At 44.2% G+C, this 14685-nt stretch overlaps 3 protein-coding genes across 7 annotated transcripts in view; 1 reads left to right on the forward strand and 2 right to left on the reverse strand.

The window, feature by feature from the left end:
* Positions 1–1637, reverse strand: part of ercc4 (excision repair cross-complementation group 4) — a 12633-nt gene extending 10996 nt beyond the window's left edge. The window contains exons 1-2 of one of the 2 annotated variants that reach the window (XM_061706807.1): positions 1304–1637; positions 1–109 (exon numbers count right to left, since the gene is read on the reverse strand). The exon at positions 1–109 is cut by the window's left edge and continues 72 nt beyond it. In XM_061706807.1, the coding sequence (XP_061562791.1) occupies positions 1–109; positions 1304–1480 (286 nt within the window). In that variant the 5' untranslated portion in view covers positions 1481–1637. Of the gene's footprint in view, positions 110–1303 lie in introns of those variants that run through there. The other variant, XM_061706808.1, reaches the window with a different exon arrangement.
* Positions 1638–1990: 353 nt separating this feature from the next.
* On the reverse strand, positions 1991–4182 carry asb12a (ankyrin repeat and SOCS box-containing 12a). 4 transcript variants are annotated; one of them, XM_061706288.1, is made up of 4 exons: positions 4133–4168; positions 3963–4010; positions 2663–3429; positions 1991–2211 (listed from the first exon to the last, which is right to left on the reverse strand). In XM_061706288.1, exons 3-4 carry the CDS (start codon positions 3420–3422, stop codon positions 2060–2062), a joined length of 912 nt encoding a protein of 303 aa, XP_061562272.1. In that variant the 5' UTR covers positions 3423–3429; positions 3963–4010; positions 4133–4168; the 3' UTR covers positions 1991–2059. The 4 variants fall into 4 exon arrangements, with proteins under 4 accessions (XP_061562272.1, XP_061562275.1, XP_061562273.1 ...); XM_061706291.1 differs by lacking the exon at positions 3963–4010 and having other exon boundaries at positions 4133–4182; XM_061706289.1 differs by lacking the exon at positions 3963–4010 and having other exon boundaries at positions 2663–3432; positions 4133–4180.
* Positions 4183–5363: 1181 nt separating this feature from the next.
* pkd1b (polycystic kidney disease 1b) overlaps positions 5364–14685 on the forward strand; it is a 35099-nt gene continuing 25777 nt past the window's right edge. Inside the window, exons 1-6 of the mRNA XM_061664032.1 lie at positions 5364–5436; positions 6295–6475; positions 6952–7160; positions 7253–7371; positions 13999–14146; positions 14231–14496. Of these exons, the coding sequence (XP_061520016.1) occupies positions 5364–5436; positions 6295–6475; positions 6952–7160; positions 7253–7371; positions 13999–14146; positions 14231–14496 (996 nt within the window). The remainder of the gene's footprint in view (positions 5437–6294; positions 6476–6951; positions 7161–7252; positions 7372–13998; positions 14147–14230; positions 14497–14685) is intronic.

Here is a 14685-nt window from a genome sequence, read left to right on the forward strand (position 1 = left end):
CCCCTCCCTCGGTGTACACATTGTATCGCTCGGTACCTTGGACCTCGCTGGTCACCGTCCTCGGCAAGTGGGTCACACCTTCCACTCGCAACTGCTCCGTAAAATACTCCTAAGGGTTAATGAAAACACCTGGTGTTTGACAGCGGTGGTGGGAAGTATAACCATGTACTTTGTAATACTTTGTTCATGTACTTGGGGGTTTTCAGGTATCTGTAATTTGAGTATATTTTTTTTTCCTGACAACTTTTCACTCTTACTCCCTACATTCCAAAATAGATATCTGTACTTTCTACTCCTGACTTTTGTCAAAATATTGATTCTTATTCAGGAACTTATAAAGTGGTAAAAACAAGGACAGCAGAGATATGAAGGAACGTGAACCAGGGAGCATTAACAGTAATGACGCAACAGTTTCCTAGAAGTAAGATATTCCCCATCCATGGCCATATTAAAGACAATTGTTTGATGTTGTCAGCTCCAAGAATGACCGTCCAGCCTAAAAACCACCAGCATTTGGCATTGAAAATTTGACAGTTGTTATAATTTGCTAATTCATCATATATTTTTTTGTTAGTTTACAACGTTAGTAAGCTATGAGATCACGTTGTTTATAACAATAAAAGAGCGTAACTACTCAACTCAACTTGATTACTAGAACATTTAAAGAAAAACCGCAGTTGTAACAAAGTGCTGTACATTAAACACTGCACTTTGTGTACAGATACATCCCGTTGTGCAGTTATCAATATATATATATATATATATATATATATATATATATTATGTAACTGACATCAGAAGGGCTTTTTTTCTTTTCTACTTAAGCACATTTGAGAGTCATTAGTAAAAGTCATATATATATAAATATAAAAGTCATTAGTAAAAAAAAAAAAAAAAAAAAAAAAGTACAGGAGTTTAATTATTACAGCTCTTCTACTTAAACCACAAGTATCTATACTTCTACCGAAGTACAGAGTGTGAGTACTTTTGCAAGATCTGGTGTTTGGCACGATACACTGCACTGGTAGTTTATAGGAATGTCGTTAGCGTAATAGCATATTTGCCTAGGTATTTTTTTTAAACTTGCTGTCACAATATCAATTCAAAAAAATACCAACATGCCTGCTAAAACGTTTTTTTTTTTTTTTTTTTTTTTAAATGTCTGTGTTGATTCTCAGTCACCCAGGTTATGGAGATCTGTAAAGGTTGAATCGAGGCAACGTGACTCTTGTGGTTTGTTGCGGTGTTACTTGTTTTCGGGCAAGTATGCTATTCGGGCTAACGATGTGGTGGTTCTGCTGACCTGCTCGGGGGTGGTGGTGTTAAGAAGTAGAACCAGGCTGCCTTGCTCCGAGTACACCCGCATGAACTGCAGCAGGATACGGTCTATCCCCATCCCCTCCGCCACCGCGAGCAGCCCGTCACAGCCGAACAGGCTCAGAAACATTTCGGTCTCAAACTCCAGCAGAGGGCCCGCCATGGTGGAAACCCACCCCGAAGCAGGAGGAAATAATACACACTGAGTCGCTTTACAATGTCAGCTAAAAGCAATTAGAACCATTTTAAAATTAAGACTGCGAGCTAGAGTGAGCTTGCGCCCCCGTCACCAGTGTTGACAATGGACTTCCGGTCACATGACGTAAAAAACCCGACTCTGTCAACGACAGAGGTCATAAAGAAACGTACCGACGCCATCTACTGGTGTGTTAATGCACAATACAATACAATTTTGACAAGTCGCACATTTTCAAGTTAGTCATATTTTTGAGACTTGTAATTTTACAAGAATAAAATTGTGAATTTTTGAGTATTTCTTAGATTATCAATTGATAATGACTTTGTTCTTCAAAATGTAAGACTTTAATCATGAAAATGTTCTATTTGAAAATCTAAATTTTTTTCTTGAGATTGCTAACCGAATAAATATCTACAAAGTCACACATAAACATTTTATGTATTAGAGTTAAGAGCATAAAGCATGAGTAGGAGGTCAATAAAAAAAGAAGGACATTCTTTAATTACACACACTTTTTTTTTCTTTACATGATTTAGTCTGTAGCTAGAGAACCATAATTGGGAGCGGCTTGTACTGCAGGAAGCGAATGAGACTCGTTGGCATGTCCAGCTGCTCAATACAGTGGATCTTGTTGATCTTTTTGAGGTATCTTCGCACCGCCAATCGGCACTGTGAAGTCAAGGCCTTGGGATTTCCTGAGGACATAACAGAGAGGGGTTGGGGCGGGGGGGTATAGATTAAGTACTCTATGTATCAATATCACAACATCCCACTGAAAAGATCACAATTACCAGGTTGTTATTTTTACGATTATTAGTCCCAACAAGCAAGACAACGTCAGGGTTTCATTTGTGCTTAAAGAATAATGCTGTTTTTTTGTTCACGGTGGACTAGTAGTTAACATGTCTGTCCTCCTGGATGGAGTTTGGGCGTTCTCCACGTTTCCTCCTGGTAGGCCGGCTTGTACCCGCCTTATATAAACAATAGCATTGAAGATAGTCTAAATTGCCCAATCTAGTGAACGTGAGTGTGGATGCTTGGTCATTAATATGCTAAACCAGATTTTGTTGTTGCATTACAGCAACTTTTTGAGTACGCTGATAGTGTTTTGTTTATAATCACATATATTCATATGATTTGTGACACCTCTCTCTTGCAGAAGCAACTCCACGGCCTCGTTCTGCTTGGTGGACTTCTCGATGATGAGCGTGGGAAGGTAGACGTTGGCGCCAAAGTCGATGAGGAGCTGGATGTACTCCACGCCGCAGCCGTGCCTCAGACACATTTCCAGTACGGTTTTGGGCTGCTTGATGGAGCTCAGCAGTCTGGCATCGACGCAGTTGTAATCCGGATCGGCACCATAGAGGAGTAGCAGTTTGAAACACTCCATGTGTCCGTACACGGCTGCCAGGTAAAGCGGGCCGCTCGACACCCTGGCGCTCGAGGTCCACAGCAGGACTTTGGCACGCGAGTTGACCTCGGCGCCGTGTCTCAGCAGTTGCTGTAATATTTCCACATCGCCCTCGCGAGCCGCGGTGAGGACGGGGGAGCAGTTGTTGGAGGAGCTCCCGTTAGGGTCGGCGCCGGACCGGAGGAGCGCTAAGACGCAGTCCAGGTACTTCCCGCGAACGGCGGCAAAAAGCGGCGTCTGAGCCTTGACGTCCACGCAGTCCACCAGGGCACCGTGGGTCAGCAGGACCTGCAGGCAGCTGAGGTGGCCCTTGGACACCGCGGCGTGCAGAGGGGTGCCCGCGATGCCCCAGCCTCCTCGGTAGTTGATGACCTTCTTGTAGATTTCCTGGCACAACATCTCATCCAGGAGTCTTTCATTGTTTTGTAACACTGCTTGTCGGAGCTGGGAGATTTCACAACAACTTTCTTCTTCTGTGGTCCTGAGCTGGAGCATAGAGAACCTGCTGGACAAGGCACACGAACACAGATGATGTCAACTGGAACAGAGAAAGGTTCCTACCTACCTCTGCCTAACTTTTTGTGAGCAGTGTACAATAATCCAAATTTCCAATGTTAAAGAGGTATTAATTCAGCAATATAGTTAATGACGTATTTGTAGTTTGTAGTGGTGTGAAGCTGTGCCTTAAAAGTTTACATTTCATACAATCTTTATACAATACTCTCCTCACAACATAAGATAAAAAATAAATCAACAGGATATACATCACTAAGAAATCAACTAAAGAATGAATAGTTACATTTATCGTTTACGCCCAATAAACTATAATCAAATACATAATACTTGCATTGACGGAATAAATGCCACTAGGTTAAATCCAAACAAAGCTAATGTTGGCGGTTAATTGTAAATAACATTTTCTTCTATAATTACCGTTTACGATTAGGAAAATAATAACGATTTAAGATCTACATATTGATCCTTATCTTAAACTACCGTTAGCAGCTAAATGTAAACATAACACTTCAAGCCCACCCGTCATGTTAATCCGTGTTTCCGCACGGGTCCGATTCCATTCACTTTCTTCTCAAACAACAACCGCAACCATCACAAAAAAAAAAATGTTTTATTGTTATGAAAACTGTTCTTTGCTTTTTGACATGTGCTCATTAAACAGAAAAAGCATATTTTTTGCGAGGTTTTACCAGCGATGTGTCACCGTAGGCCGTCCGCTTTTCCTGTCTTATTCTTCCTTGTAATTTCAATGACGTTGAAATTCAGTTACAAATGCACATTACTGCCCCTCCTGTCTCCATGTACCATTACACCAATTTGGCAACGTGTTCCATATTCTTAATGAAAACACGAATTTCATATTGTACAATTGAAACTATTATCAACCATATTTATACAAAATAATATCCTGTTTTATGAATAATTAACTTTCAATAGTGATACATGTTAATTATAATTTATACCGTAGACTCATCAGTAAGATTTTCATTGATGATTGGCAACATGGAGGTGTTTGCATTTGAAGGACAATATGACGGCGTTGTGTCCAAGGTAATAAACTTTTGTTGTTATTTTATTTTAATTGGAATTTTAAAGTAAACAGGATAGGCTCCAGCATGTCCGAGAAAATGGATGCGGGAAAAATGTAAGATACTATCGGAATCAGTTCCATGAAAAAAAACCCACAATTGTTTCCATGGTAATGGACTAAACTTGTCAGATCAGGTTTGCTTTACCACCCCCTTCCAACTTTATGCCTTCTCTCTCTCCAGGCAACACCGATGGAATCTCTTCTTTTAAAACCAGGCCCATTTCTTTTGCATGTGCGTCACAGGCTCTTTGTTCAGTCAATGATGAGATTAAAAGTGGAGCACACCAAATGGATTAATATATATATATATATATATATATATATATATATATATATATATATATATATATATATATATATATATATATATACCTTTTTTCAAAGCAAAATTTATTTGTATATTCTTCAAACATGTCTCATGCAACAGTACCCAATGAGCTTGATTTATTTTATCTCTGTGTGCCCTGTGCTGTATTGTGTCTGTCTATGGGTTTTACAGCTTGCTAATGTGTGGGCCTCCGCTGTCCGCTCTGCTTCTACGGCTGTTGCTGAGAGACAAAGTAGAAGTCACCCGGGTGCTGAAAGAAAGTGGCGAAGAGGCCTTTTGAGCAGACACATCACCACAACTCATTGTGGGACGGTTGTGAGAAGACACAGGACGTTAGTGAGGGAGAGAGTAAAGACACAGCTTCAGGTTGAAGCTGAAGAAAAGCAAAAATAATTGTGAGGACCTGATCCTTTTTTCCCTGTACAACTGCACTGAAGATGTAAGGGAAGTCAAGGTATTATGACTGCTTCTTTTGTATAGGATACACCTCTTACTGTGCATGATGAGAGTCATGCTCACTCCGCAGAAGCAAGCATGGAGGATTCTTTGCATTGTTTTGATTAGCACAACAGGAGGTGAGAAGTTTGTTTTAGAACTTTAATTGGAACAGCTTTTTTTTGCAGCTCAGTTGAGACTTTGGTCCAATTTTTGCTGACTGAATTTGGATGTCACTGCTTACGAAGTGAGTTAGAGATGGTATTGGTTAACTCGACTGACATGTGGGCAGCCAGCGTGGTTTCAATTACCACTCAGTGATGTTGAGGGCGGCAGCTCTGAAAAGGATAAGCGGCAGGATTGATGGACGCTTGCTAGAACATGCAACATTGCACTGTTTTGTTAATATACAAATAGGATTCACCGTCATAATAGATTTGTTGTTCTTTTTCGTGATGTAACTCAGTTTTTGCTGTATTTACTTTATTTCAGACACACTAGTACTTAGGCCTTATTAATTCACATTGATTATTAATTGACATCAGAATGATTGTTGTACAGTACATACAAACAACTTTTCAAAATGCTGAGTTTGATTATTTTTTAACACTGTAATTATATACCAGTAAGAAATATTAATATAGATTTAATGCCAGAAAACGGCGGCACCATTCTTCTACTGCCTTATAGCAAGTCATGTGGCGTCCATTTCAATTTAAGTCACCAAATATGAGCCCTTCCACGCCAAAGGAATAATCTACTATGCCATCTAACTCAAAACAAACATCAATCTGAGAAATGTGCTAATTGCCCATTCATCTCACACTGTACAGTATATCTTATTATAAGCAAGACAATCCCCTTTCAGCAAACTTCTAACACAACAGCCTGTACATATAGTATGTGTGAGTGTTTAAGTGACAAATACGGTATTTAAGGCTGATGATGTGTGTGCTCAATAGTTCCTTTTGCACGTGAATGTGAAGGCCGCCCTGCAGAAGTCAGCCCCTGTCCAAAAGGCAGTCGTGTCCACCTGCCCAGCCTGCGATGCTTCTGGCTCTCTGAGAAGACATCCACGTGGTCTGAGGCTTCAACTTCCTGTCAGCAAACTCGCGGAGGACGTGTGGCAGCTGCTGACAATTTGGCGCTCCAAAACTTCCTCCACCACTCATTCCCAGTGTGAGTCCACAAAGAAATAAAAAACTGTATCATTCCCAAACAGCATGACATAAAAATAATAATATATTAACTCTGATCAAAAATGTTTTTCCACAATTTGTGTCAGATATTTATTTCAATTCCTTTCTTTTTGGGCATAAAAAAAGTTTATAAGAAATTTTGTTGAGTGAATTTCCAGCCATCTTGTGAAAGCTGAGTCTCAGTCATTAAGACTAAAATGCTTAGCGGCGACATTTTAAATGCAAATTGTGTCGTCGCAATTGTGCAAAATTCTGAACAGCTTGCTCACATATATTTTGGGAAATAGTCTGCTCACAAAAAAAAGGAACTTCATTCTACAATTTCACACTCGGGCACACTCCGTTGTTCTCTAGAGACCCAACTATTTGTTTGCAAACAATTAAAAAGTCAATTTTCCAGTTTGTCAAATGCCCCCTTTGTGTAACGATCACACCTGTCCCGCTTTTTTTGTCTAGGAAAAGCACTGAGTGGGTTTGGATTCAGGGAGCAAGTGGAGATGGACCAGACAAGGTTGGACTTGTGGAGTCAGCAAGTCCTGCATGGCAAGGTGGAGGCAGAGACAAACAGAAATTGTGCACTCAGATGGCTCTGGGGATGCCTGGAAATTGGAGGACATCCCCCTGTGTTAAACAATACTACTTCTTCTGTCAAAATGAATTAAATGGTAAGCTTTAAAGCTTCAGCATGACAGTTCCTAGTTGCTATTTAGAACTCTCTAAGTCTTTCCATAATGTACTTCTTTTGTGTATGTCCCAGAGTCTTTGCCAGACCCGGACAGTTACCTGGTGGGAGTGGTTCTGATGACTGGCATCTACCATCGTGTCCAGATCGACCCCTTACCAAATGTCCCTGATGTTGAACAACACACTGTGGAGGTCAGTAAAATATCTGGTGGCATCTCTGCATTAGGTTCGGAACAGCCACCAGTTTATGGAAGGGGGTAAATTTACTTTTGCCCCATTTGTATCTTATATTTAATACAGAGTTGTGATTCAGTTTTGAGACTTGGTGTAGTGGTACATTCACCTGACTTTGGTGTGGGCTGCGTGGGTTCAGTTCTCACTCAGTGACGGTGTGAATGTGAGTGCGACTGGTTGTCCATGTCTACATGTACCCCGCGACTGACTGGCGACCAATTCAGGGTGTAGTCCGCCTTTTGCCCGAAGTCAATTGGGATAGGCTCCAGCACCACGCGACAGTGAACAGGACAAGTTGTATTGAGAATGGATGGATGTCTGTAGATAAACTTATACTGTACAGTATTACCCTGCTATATGTGGACAATAAGGACCAAGCCCTGCAGCAAAATTGCCTATAGATGCTACAAAATGTCAGCAAAGTACTATTTTTGTCAAGATGAACTAAATTCACTTCAACGTAATTTCTTGGCATCAAGATTCCAGAAGATGGATGCAAAGCATTACTTTTAAATGGTAAATGGTAAATGGACTGCACTTATATAGCGCTTTATCTCCACCATCACAGGGCTCAAAGCGCTTTACAAAGCCTCACATTTACCCGCCAATGAGCGACTGCTGCCATGCAGGGCGCTGCCAGGCCCTGTCATGAACGGAACAGAGGCTAGGACCCAAAAATGCAAGACTCCAAAACAAATGGACAGTTTCCAAAAAGAGAGGTTTAATAGACGGGCATAGGTCGGTACACGGGCAGGCAATCCAAGAAGGGCAACAGTATCCAAGAACATGAGGCAAAGAGGCAAGGTCGATAATCGGAACAGGGTCAAAGTCTTACTGTGAGTCTGTGACAAGGAATGCTGGAACGTGACGACAAGGTACAACGAACTGGCAACGAGAGGGAATGAGACACGAGGTTAAATACAATAGGTAATTTGGGTGAACGAGGCACAGGTGGTGAAGATGCTCACAGGAGCAGGTGTGTGAGAAACGAGAGAGGAAGACAAAACCTGGCACACACGCACACACACGACAGTACCCCCCCCTTAACTGCCGGCCCCAGACGGCCCTGGGGCCCCTGGATGCGCAACGTGGAAGTCCCGAATGAGCGAATCATCCATGATAAACGCAGACGGTACCCATGAACGTTCCTCAGGCCCATAGCCCTCCCAGTCCACCAGATATTGAAACCCCCTCCCCCTCCGACGAGACGACAAGAGCCGCTTCACAGCGAAGACAGGGCCCCCATCCACAAACCGGGGGGGAGGAGGGGGCCTGGAAGGCGGGACCAGAGGGGAGTCCCGGGCTGGTTTGAGTAGGCTGACATGAAAAGCAGGGTGGACCCGCATCGACCTTGGGAGCCTCAGCTTCACGGTGACAGGGTTGATGATCTTTGTGATGGGGAAGGGCCCAACGAACCTGGGAGCGAGCTTCTTGGACTCCACCCGGAGTGGAATATGTTTGGTCGAGAGCCAAACTCGCTGACCCACTTTGTAGTTCGGGGCCGGTGTCCTCCGACGGTCAGCAGCGGCTTTGTAGGACCGTCCCTGGCGCAGCAGCATCTGTCGGGCTCGCTCCCAGGTCCTCCTGCAGCGTCTCACCAAGGTTAATGCCGCTGGAACTGTGGACTCAGGGGCTATGGCAGGAAACAGAGATGGTTGGTAACCATGCACAACGTGAAAAGGCGATAGACCAGTGGATGCAGAGGGGAGGGAATTGTGGGAGAATTCGACCCAAACCAATTTCTGAGACCAGGATCGCGGATCCTGTGAAGCGAGACATCGGAGCCCCGTCTCCAGGTCCTGGTTCAGCCTCTCGGTTTGGCCGTTGGTTTCAGGATGAAACCCAGATGACAGACTGACGGTAGCACCTATGAGATTGCAAAACTCCTTCCAAAATTGCGAAATGAATTGGGGACCCCTATCAGACACCACATTCTTGGGGAAACCATGGAACTTAAAAACCTGATTAATCATCAGCTCGGCAGTGTCTTTAGCTGAGGGGAGTTTTGGAAGTGCAATGAAGTGTGCCATCTTAGAGAACCTGTCAACAACTGTAAGAATGGTGGTATTGCCTTTAGAGGCCGGTAATCCTGTCACAAAGTCTACGGAAATGTCTGACCAAGGACGTAGTGGTATTGGCAGGGGTCGCAACTCCCCAGAAGGACGTTGATGAGAGGGCTTGTTGGCAGCACATACCTGGCAAGCATTGACATAATCAATAACATCCCTCCTAATATTAGGCCACCAAAAGCGCTGTTCGACCACTGATTGAGTCTTGGCAATGCCTGGGTGACATACAGTGCGGTTCGTGTGAGCCCAGTGGATGACTCTTCCCCTTAAGGTCGGAACCACATAAAGCCTGTTTTCAGGGCAATCGTCAGGGCTAGGAGTGTCTTTCAGAGCCCCTTTAACCGCCGTTTCAATGTCCCAAACAAAAGCGGAAATAAAACATGACTTGGACAAAGAATTCTCTTCGGAGAAAATGCGTGACAAAGCATCTGGCTTACCATTTTTAGAACCGGGTCGGTAGGATACCGTGAAATTAAATCTAGTAAAGAACAGAGCCCATCTAGCCTGCCTCGCATTTAATCTTTTAGCAGTCTTAATATACTCAAGGTTCTTGTGATCTGTCCATACTAAAAACGGAGTCTGTGCCCCCTCTAGCCAGTGCCTCCACTCCATCAAGGCCACCTTGACTGCCAGCAGTTCACGGTCACCAATGTCATAATTTTTCTCAGCTGGGGTCAGTTTTTTGGAGAGAAAAGCACAAGGATGTAATTTATCATCCTTGAGAGATTTCTGGGAGAGCACTGCTCCTATTCCGGCATCAGACGCATCGACTTCTACCACAAACTGCTGTTGGAGATCTGGCAAAGTAAGGATGGGAGCGGAGGTAAAGCTCGACTTAAGTTTTTGAAACGCTGCCTGACAAAGCGGGTTCCATGCAAAAGGTTTGTGTGGCGAGGTAAGATCATGCAAAGGAGAGGCTATAGAACTGAAATTCCTGATGAATTTTCTGTAGAAGTTTGCAAACCCTAAGAACCTTTGTACATCTTTGCGTGACGTGGGAGTAGGCCAATTAATTACTGCATCGACTTTGCAAGGGTCCATTTTGACTTCACCTTGAGCCAGGACAAAACCCAGGAAAGAAACTGACGCCCTGTGGAACTCACATTTCTCAGCCTTAACATATAGTTGGTTCTGCAGTAACTGCTGCAAAACAGAGCGGACATGAATAATGTGAGTCTCCTCATCCGGGGAGAAAATCAAAATGTCATCCAAATAAACAAAAACATAAACATTCAGCATGTCACGCAGGACATCATTGACGAGGTTCTGGAAAACAGCTGGAGCGTTAGTAAGCCCAAAAGGCATTACCAAATATTCATAATGTCCTGTTGGTGTGTTAAATGCTGTTTTCCATTCATCCCCCTCCCTTATTCTGACTAGATGATATGCATTTCTTAAGTCCAGTTTGGTGAAAACCTTGGCTCCCTCCAGGAACTCAAAGGCGGTGGAGATGAGAGGAAGAGGGTACCTGTTTTTTACAGTGATATCGTTGAGACCCCGGTAATCGATACAGGGTCGCAGGGTCTTGTCTTTCTTGTCCACAAAGAAAAATCCTGCTCCCGCAGGGGATGAAGATGGGCGAATGAGGCCGGCTGCCAGTGATTCCTCCACGTACTCCTTCATGGCCTTGTGTTCCGGCCCTGAAAGAGAGAACAACCTGCCTCGTGGGGGTGTGGTTCCAGGCAGCAAGTCAATAGCACAGTCATAAGGTCTGTGGGGTGGAAGGGATTTGGCCTTGGACTTGGAAAAAACGTCTTTAATATCCTGGTAACAGGTGGGCACTTGAGATAAATCAGGATCCCCAGATGGGGTCTGTGGATTGTCCTTAGAAACATGACCCTGAACATCACATGGCGGCTTGAAACAGTTCCGGGCGCAATTGCTGCCCCATGACATAACCTGCCCAGAGGACCAGTCAATGTGGGGGTTATGTAATCTCAACCATGGGTTCCCTAAGATAAGGTCCTGATTCATGGCGTCAAAAACATGAAAACTAATGCGTTCCGAGTGAGAATCGGGAAATGTCAATGTGAGTGTTTGAGTGCGGTGAGTGATTTTGCCCATAAAACTGCCGTCTGCAGCATAGGTGTTGCGGTGGCGTTTTATTTCAAAGGTTCTAAGGTGCATACGTTTAACGAGGATGGAGTTGAGTAAGTTTGCGTCAGAACCAGAGTCAATTAATACAGGTGTATGAATTTCTTGATCAGGAGAGCATAGTGTCACTTTAGGAAGAACCCGTGTAGGGTCTTCCTTCATCAAATTCAGACTCACCTCTCCCGTGCCCTTGCTACCGGCACCGGCAACTTTGACGTGACAGTTGCTCACGGAATGACCCAACTGACCGCAGTAGAAGCACCGCCCTTCCCTCAGCCGGCGTTGACGTTCCTCAGGGGAGAGACGGAACCTGCCCAGTTGCATGGGTTCCTCCGTGGGGACGTTAGCCAGTGGGCTGAGACCGGAACCAGGGGATCTGCCTTGGTTTGGCTGGTCACCGACGCTTGTCCTCAAAGTGCGCGGTGACGCAGCCTTCCGCCGATCTCCATCCAGCTCGCGATCCAAAAGCCTCCTGTCGATTTTTACGGCGAGAGCGATGAGAGTGTCCAAGTCGGTCGGCAGGTCTAGCGGCACTAAATGATCCTTGACGGCGGGGGATAGTCCTTGAAAAAAGGCATCGAGTAGCGCCCGATTATTCCAATGACTCTCAGCTGCTAGAATGCGAAACTCAATCGCGTAATCTGACACCCTGCGCATGCCTTGTCGTAAGGTGACAAGGGAGCGAGCTGCCTCACGATCAGGAGTGGAAAATTGAAAAATTTGCTCCATAGTCTTTACGAAAAAAGCCCATGAATGACACGTGGCGGAATTGCGGCTCCATTCAGCAGTAGCCCACGCCTCCGCACGACCAGTCAGGTGGGAAATGACGAAAGCGATCTTTGCCCGCTCGGTGGGGAAGGCAGCTGCCTGGAGCTCAAAGTGGAGTTCGCACTGCGTGATGAACGGCTTAATGTTCCCAGAATTTCCCGAGAACCTCTCCGGTCGAGAGAGCTGTGGGCAGACAGCAGCGGAGGTGGCAGGTGGCTGCATGTTGACTGTTTCACATGGAAATACCGTGGCGGTATTGGGTGTGGTGCCAACTGGTTCCTTGTCTTGGATAATTTTCATAAGAAGTTCAAACTGTGAGGCCACCTGTCTCATCATATTGTCCTGATGCCTTGACAGTCCCTCTAGATGAAGGTGGAGGGCAGCAAGCTGCTCATCCTGCTTCGAGAGGCGTTGACCCTGCGCTTGAAGGGCTTTGCGCACGGGGTCTGAGTCTGCTGGGTCCATGTTATGGCCAGTTCGTTCTGTCATGAACGGAACAGAGGCTAGGACCCAAAAATGCAAGACTCCAAAACAAATGGACAGTTTCCAAAAAGAGAGGTTTAATAGACGGGCATAGGTCGGTACACGGGCAGGCAATCCAAGAAGGGCAACAGTATCCAAGAACATGAGGCAAAGAGGCAAGGTCGATAATCGGAACAGGGTCAAAGTCTTACTGTGAGTCTGTGACAAGGAATGCTGGAACGTGACGACAAGGTACAACGAACTGGCAACGAGAGGGAATGAGACACGAGGTTAAATACAATAGGTAATTTGGGTGAACGAGGCACAGGTGGTGAAGATGCTCACAGGAGCAGGTGTGTGAGAAACGAGAGAGGAAGACAAAACCTGGCACACACGCACACACACACACACACACACACACACACACACACGACAGGCCCACTGGGAGCAAATTAGGGTTCATTGTCTTGCCCAAGAACACTTTGACATGCGGACAGTCGTAGCCTTTTATCTAAATGCAGCTCCTCAATTCACTTCTAAATAGTTTCTTGGCAGCAAAATGCCACAATATGGTGCCAAAGTAATACATTATTGCTTGGCCCTGAAAACAAAACATCACATATTTGTGTTTTTCAGCAAATACGGGAAGCCAGTTAAAAATAAAAAAAGGCACTTATGTGAAATTTTATGTAATTTGTGAAAGTTAATAATAATAATTAGAGAGAAATTGGAATTTTGAAAGCCTTTCGCATACATGTATATGCAGTCATTTCCCTTGAGTTTGAGATATATCACCAGTTAAAGATCTTTAGATCACATTATCATTTGGACAGCAAAGACAAATGGATTAGACTGAGCAACGGAATTCTTACTTTGTCAGGTCCCTTCACACAGATCCAAATAGCATTACTACAAAATAAATAATGATCAGTAACTATGTTCAGTTCAGTGCAGTTCATAAATAAGGTGCAGTTTAATATGTGCAGTATTGATTGAACAGTGGCAAGACATTCACAATGGTCAAATATCTTTCTTATTGTATTGATATGCGGAAAACTATAAGCACATATTGCTGTACACGATGAAGCACAGAGAGGACGGTGTTTTTAAAATGTGTAAAATTGTAAATGTGCAGGATTTGAAGGGACATGTTTGTGACTGTAGTGTGAACGTGACTGTTTTTGTTCTATAGATACAGTTGTTCCCGGGCTTGTGGTTCAATCATGCAGGTCAGGTGACTTCACTAGAACTAGTGGTGCAGCCCAGCTCGACCTCCTCTTTGGCCCGCATTCAAATCCTTCGACCCTACTGCAACCCCAACAACCACCTAGTACCTCCAGGTACAATACAAGTCACCCTTTTTGTGTATATCTGTTAATAAAACACATCATAATAGCGACAACATACTCATTTTGGTCCTTCAGGTTGCAGTTCTCTGTTGAATCCATTCAGCTGCTGCTCAGTGGTTCCGCTGTGCAACACGACAGGGGGCTGCAGCACGGGCCAGTACTGGTGTCATATACTAGAAGCCTGTCTTCCCAACAGCGATCCTTGTTCTCTTTACGCCTCAGCAGCAGTGGGACGCGGCTTTGCGTTACCACCCAGATACCCAGCAATAGCACCTTTTTACCACTTGGTAGCAGAATTACCCTTGAGAATAAGCCCCTTCTCCGAACTGCAAACTTTCAGCGTGAGTATCCTCAAAATGTGCACTATACAATACACATAATACACAATACGTTTCACAATATATCCACATAAACCTGTTCATCCAAGCCATTAATTAAGGTCTTCAAGTAGACTATAATGCAAAAATCTTTCAGCTAGTCATTCCAGTTTCACCCCCCCCCAACCGCCAAAAAAATCTACAATTGGAGGA

This window comes from Phycodurus eques, chromosome 19, assembly GCF_024500275.1.
Source record: "Phycodurus eques isolate BA_2022a chromosome 19, UOR_Pequ_1.1, whole genome shotgun sequence".
In the NCBI taxonomy this organism is placed as follows: domain Eukaryota; kingdom Metazoa; phylum Chordata; class Actinopteri; order Syngnathiformes; family Syngnathidae; genus Phycodurus; species Phycodurus eques.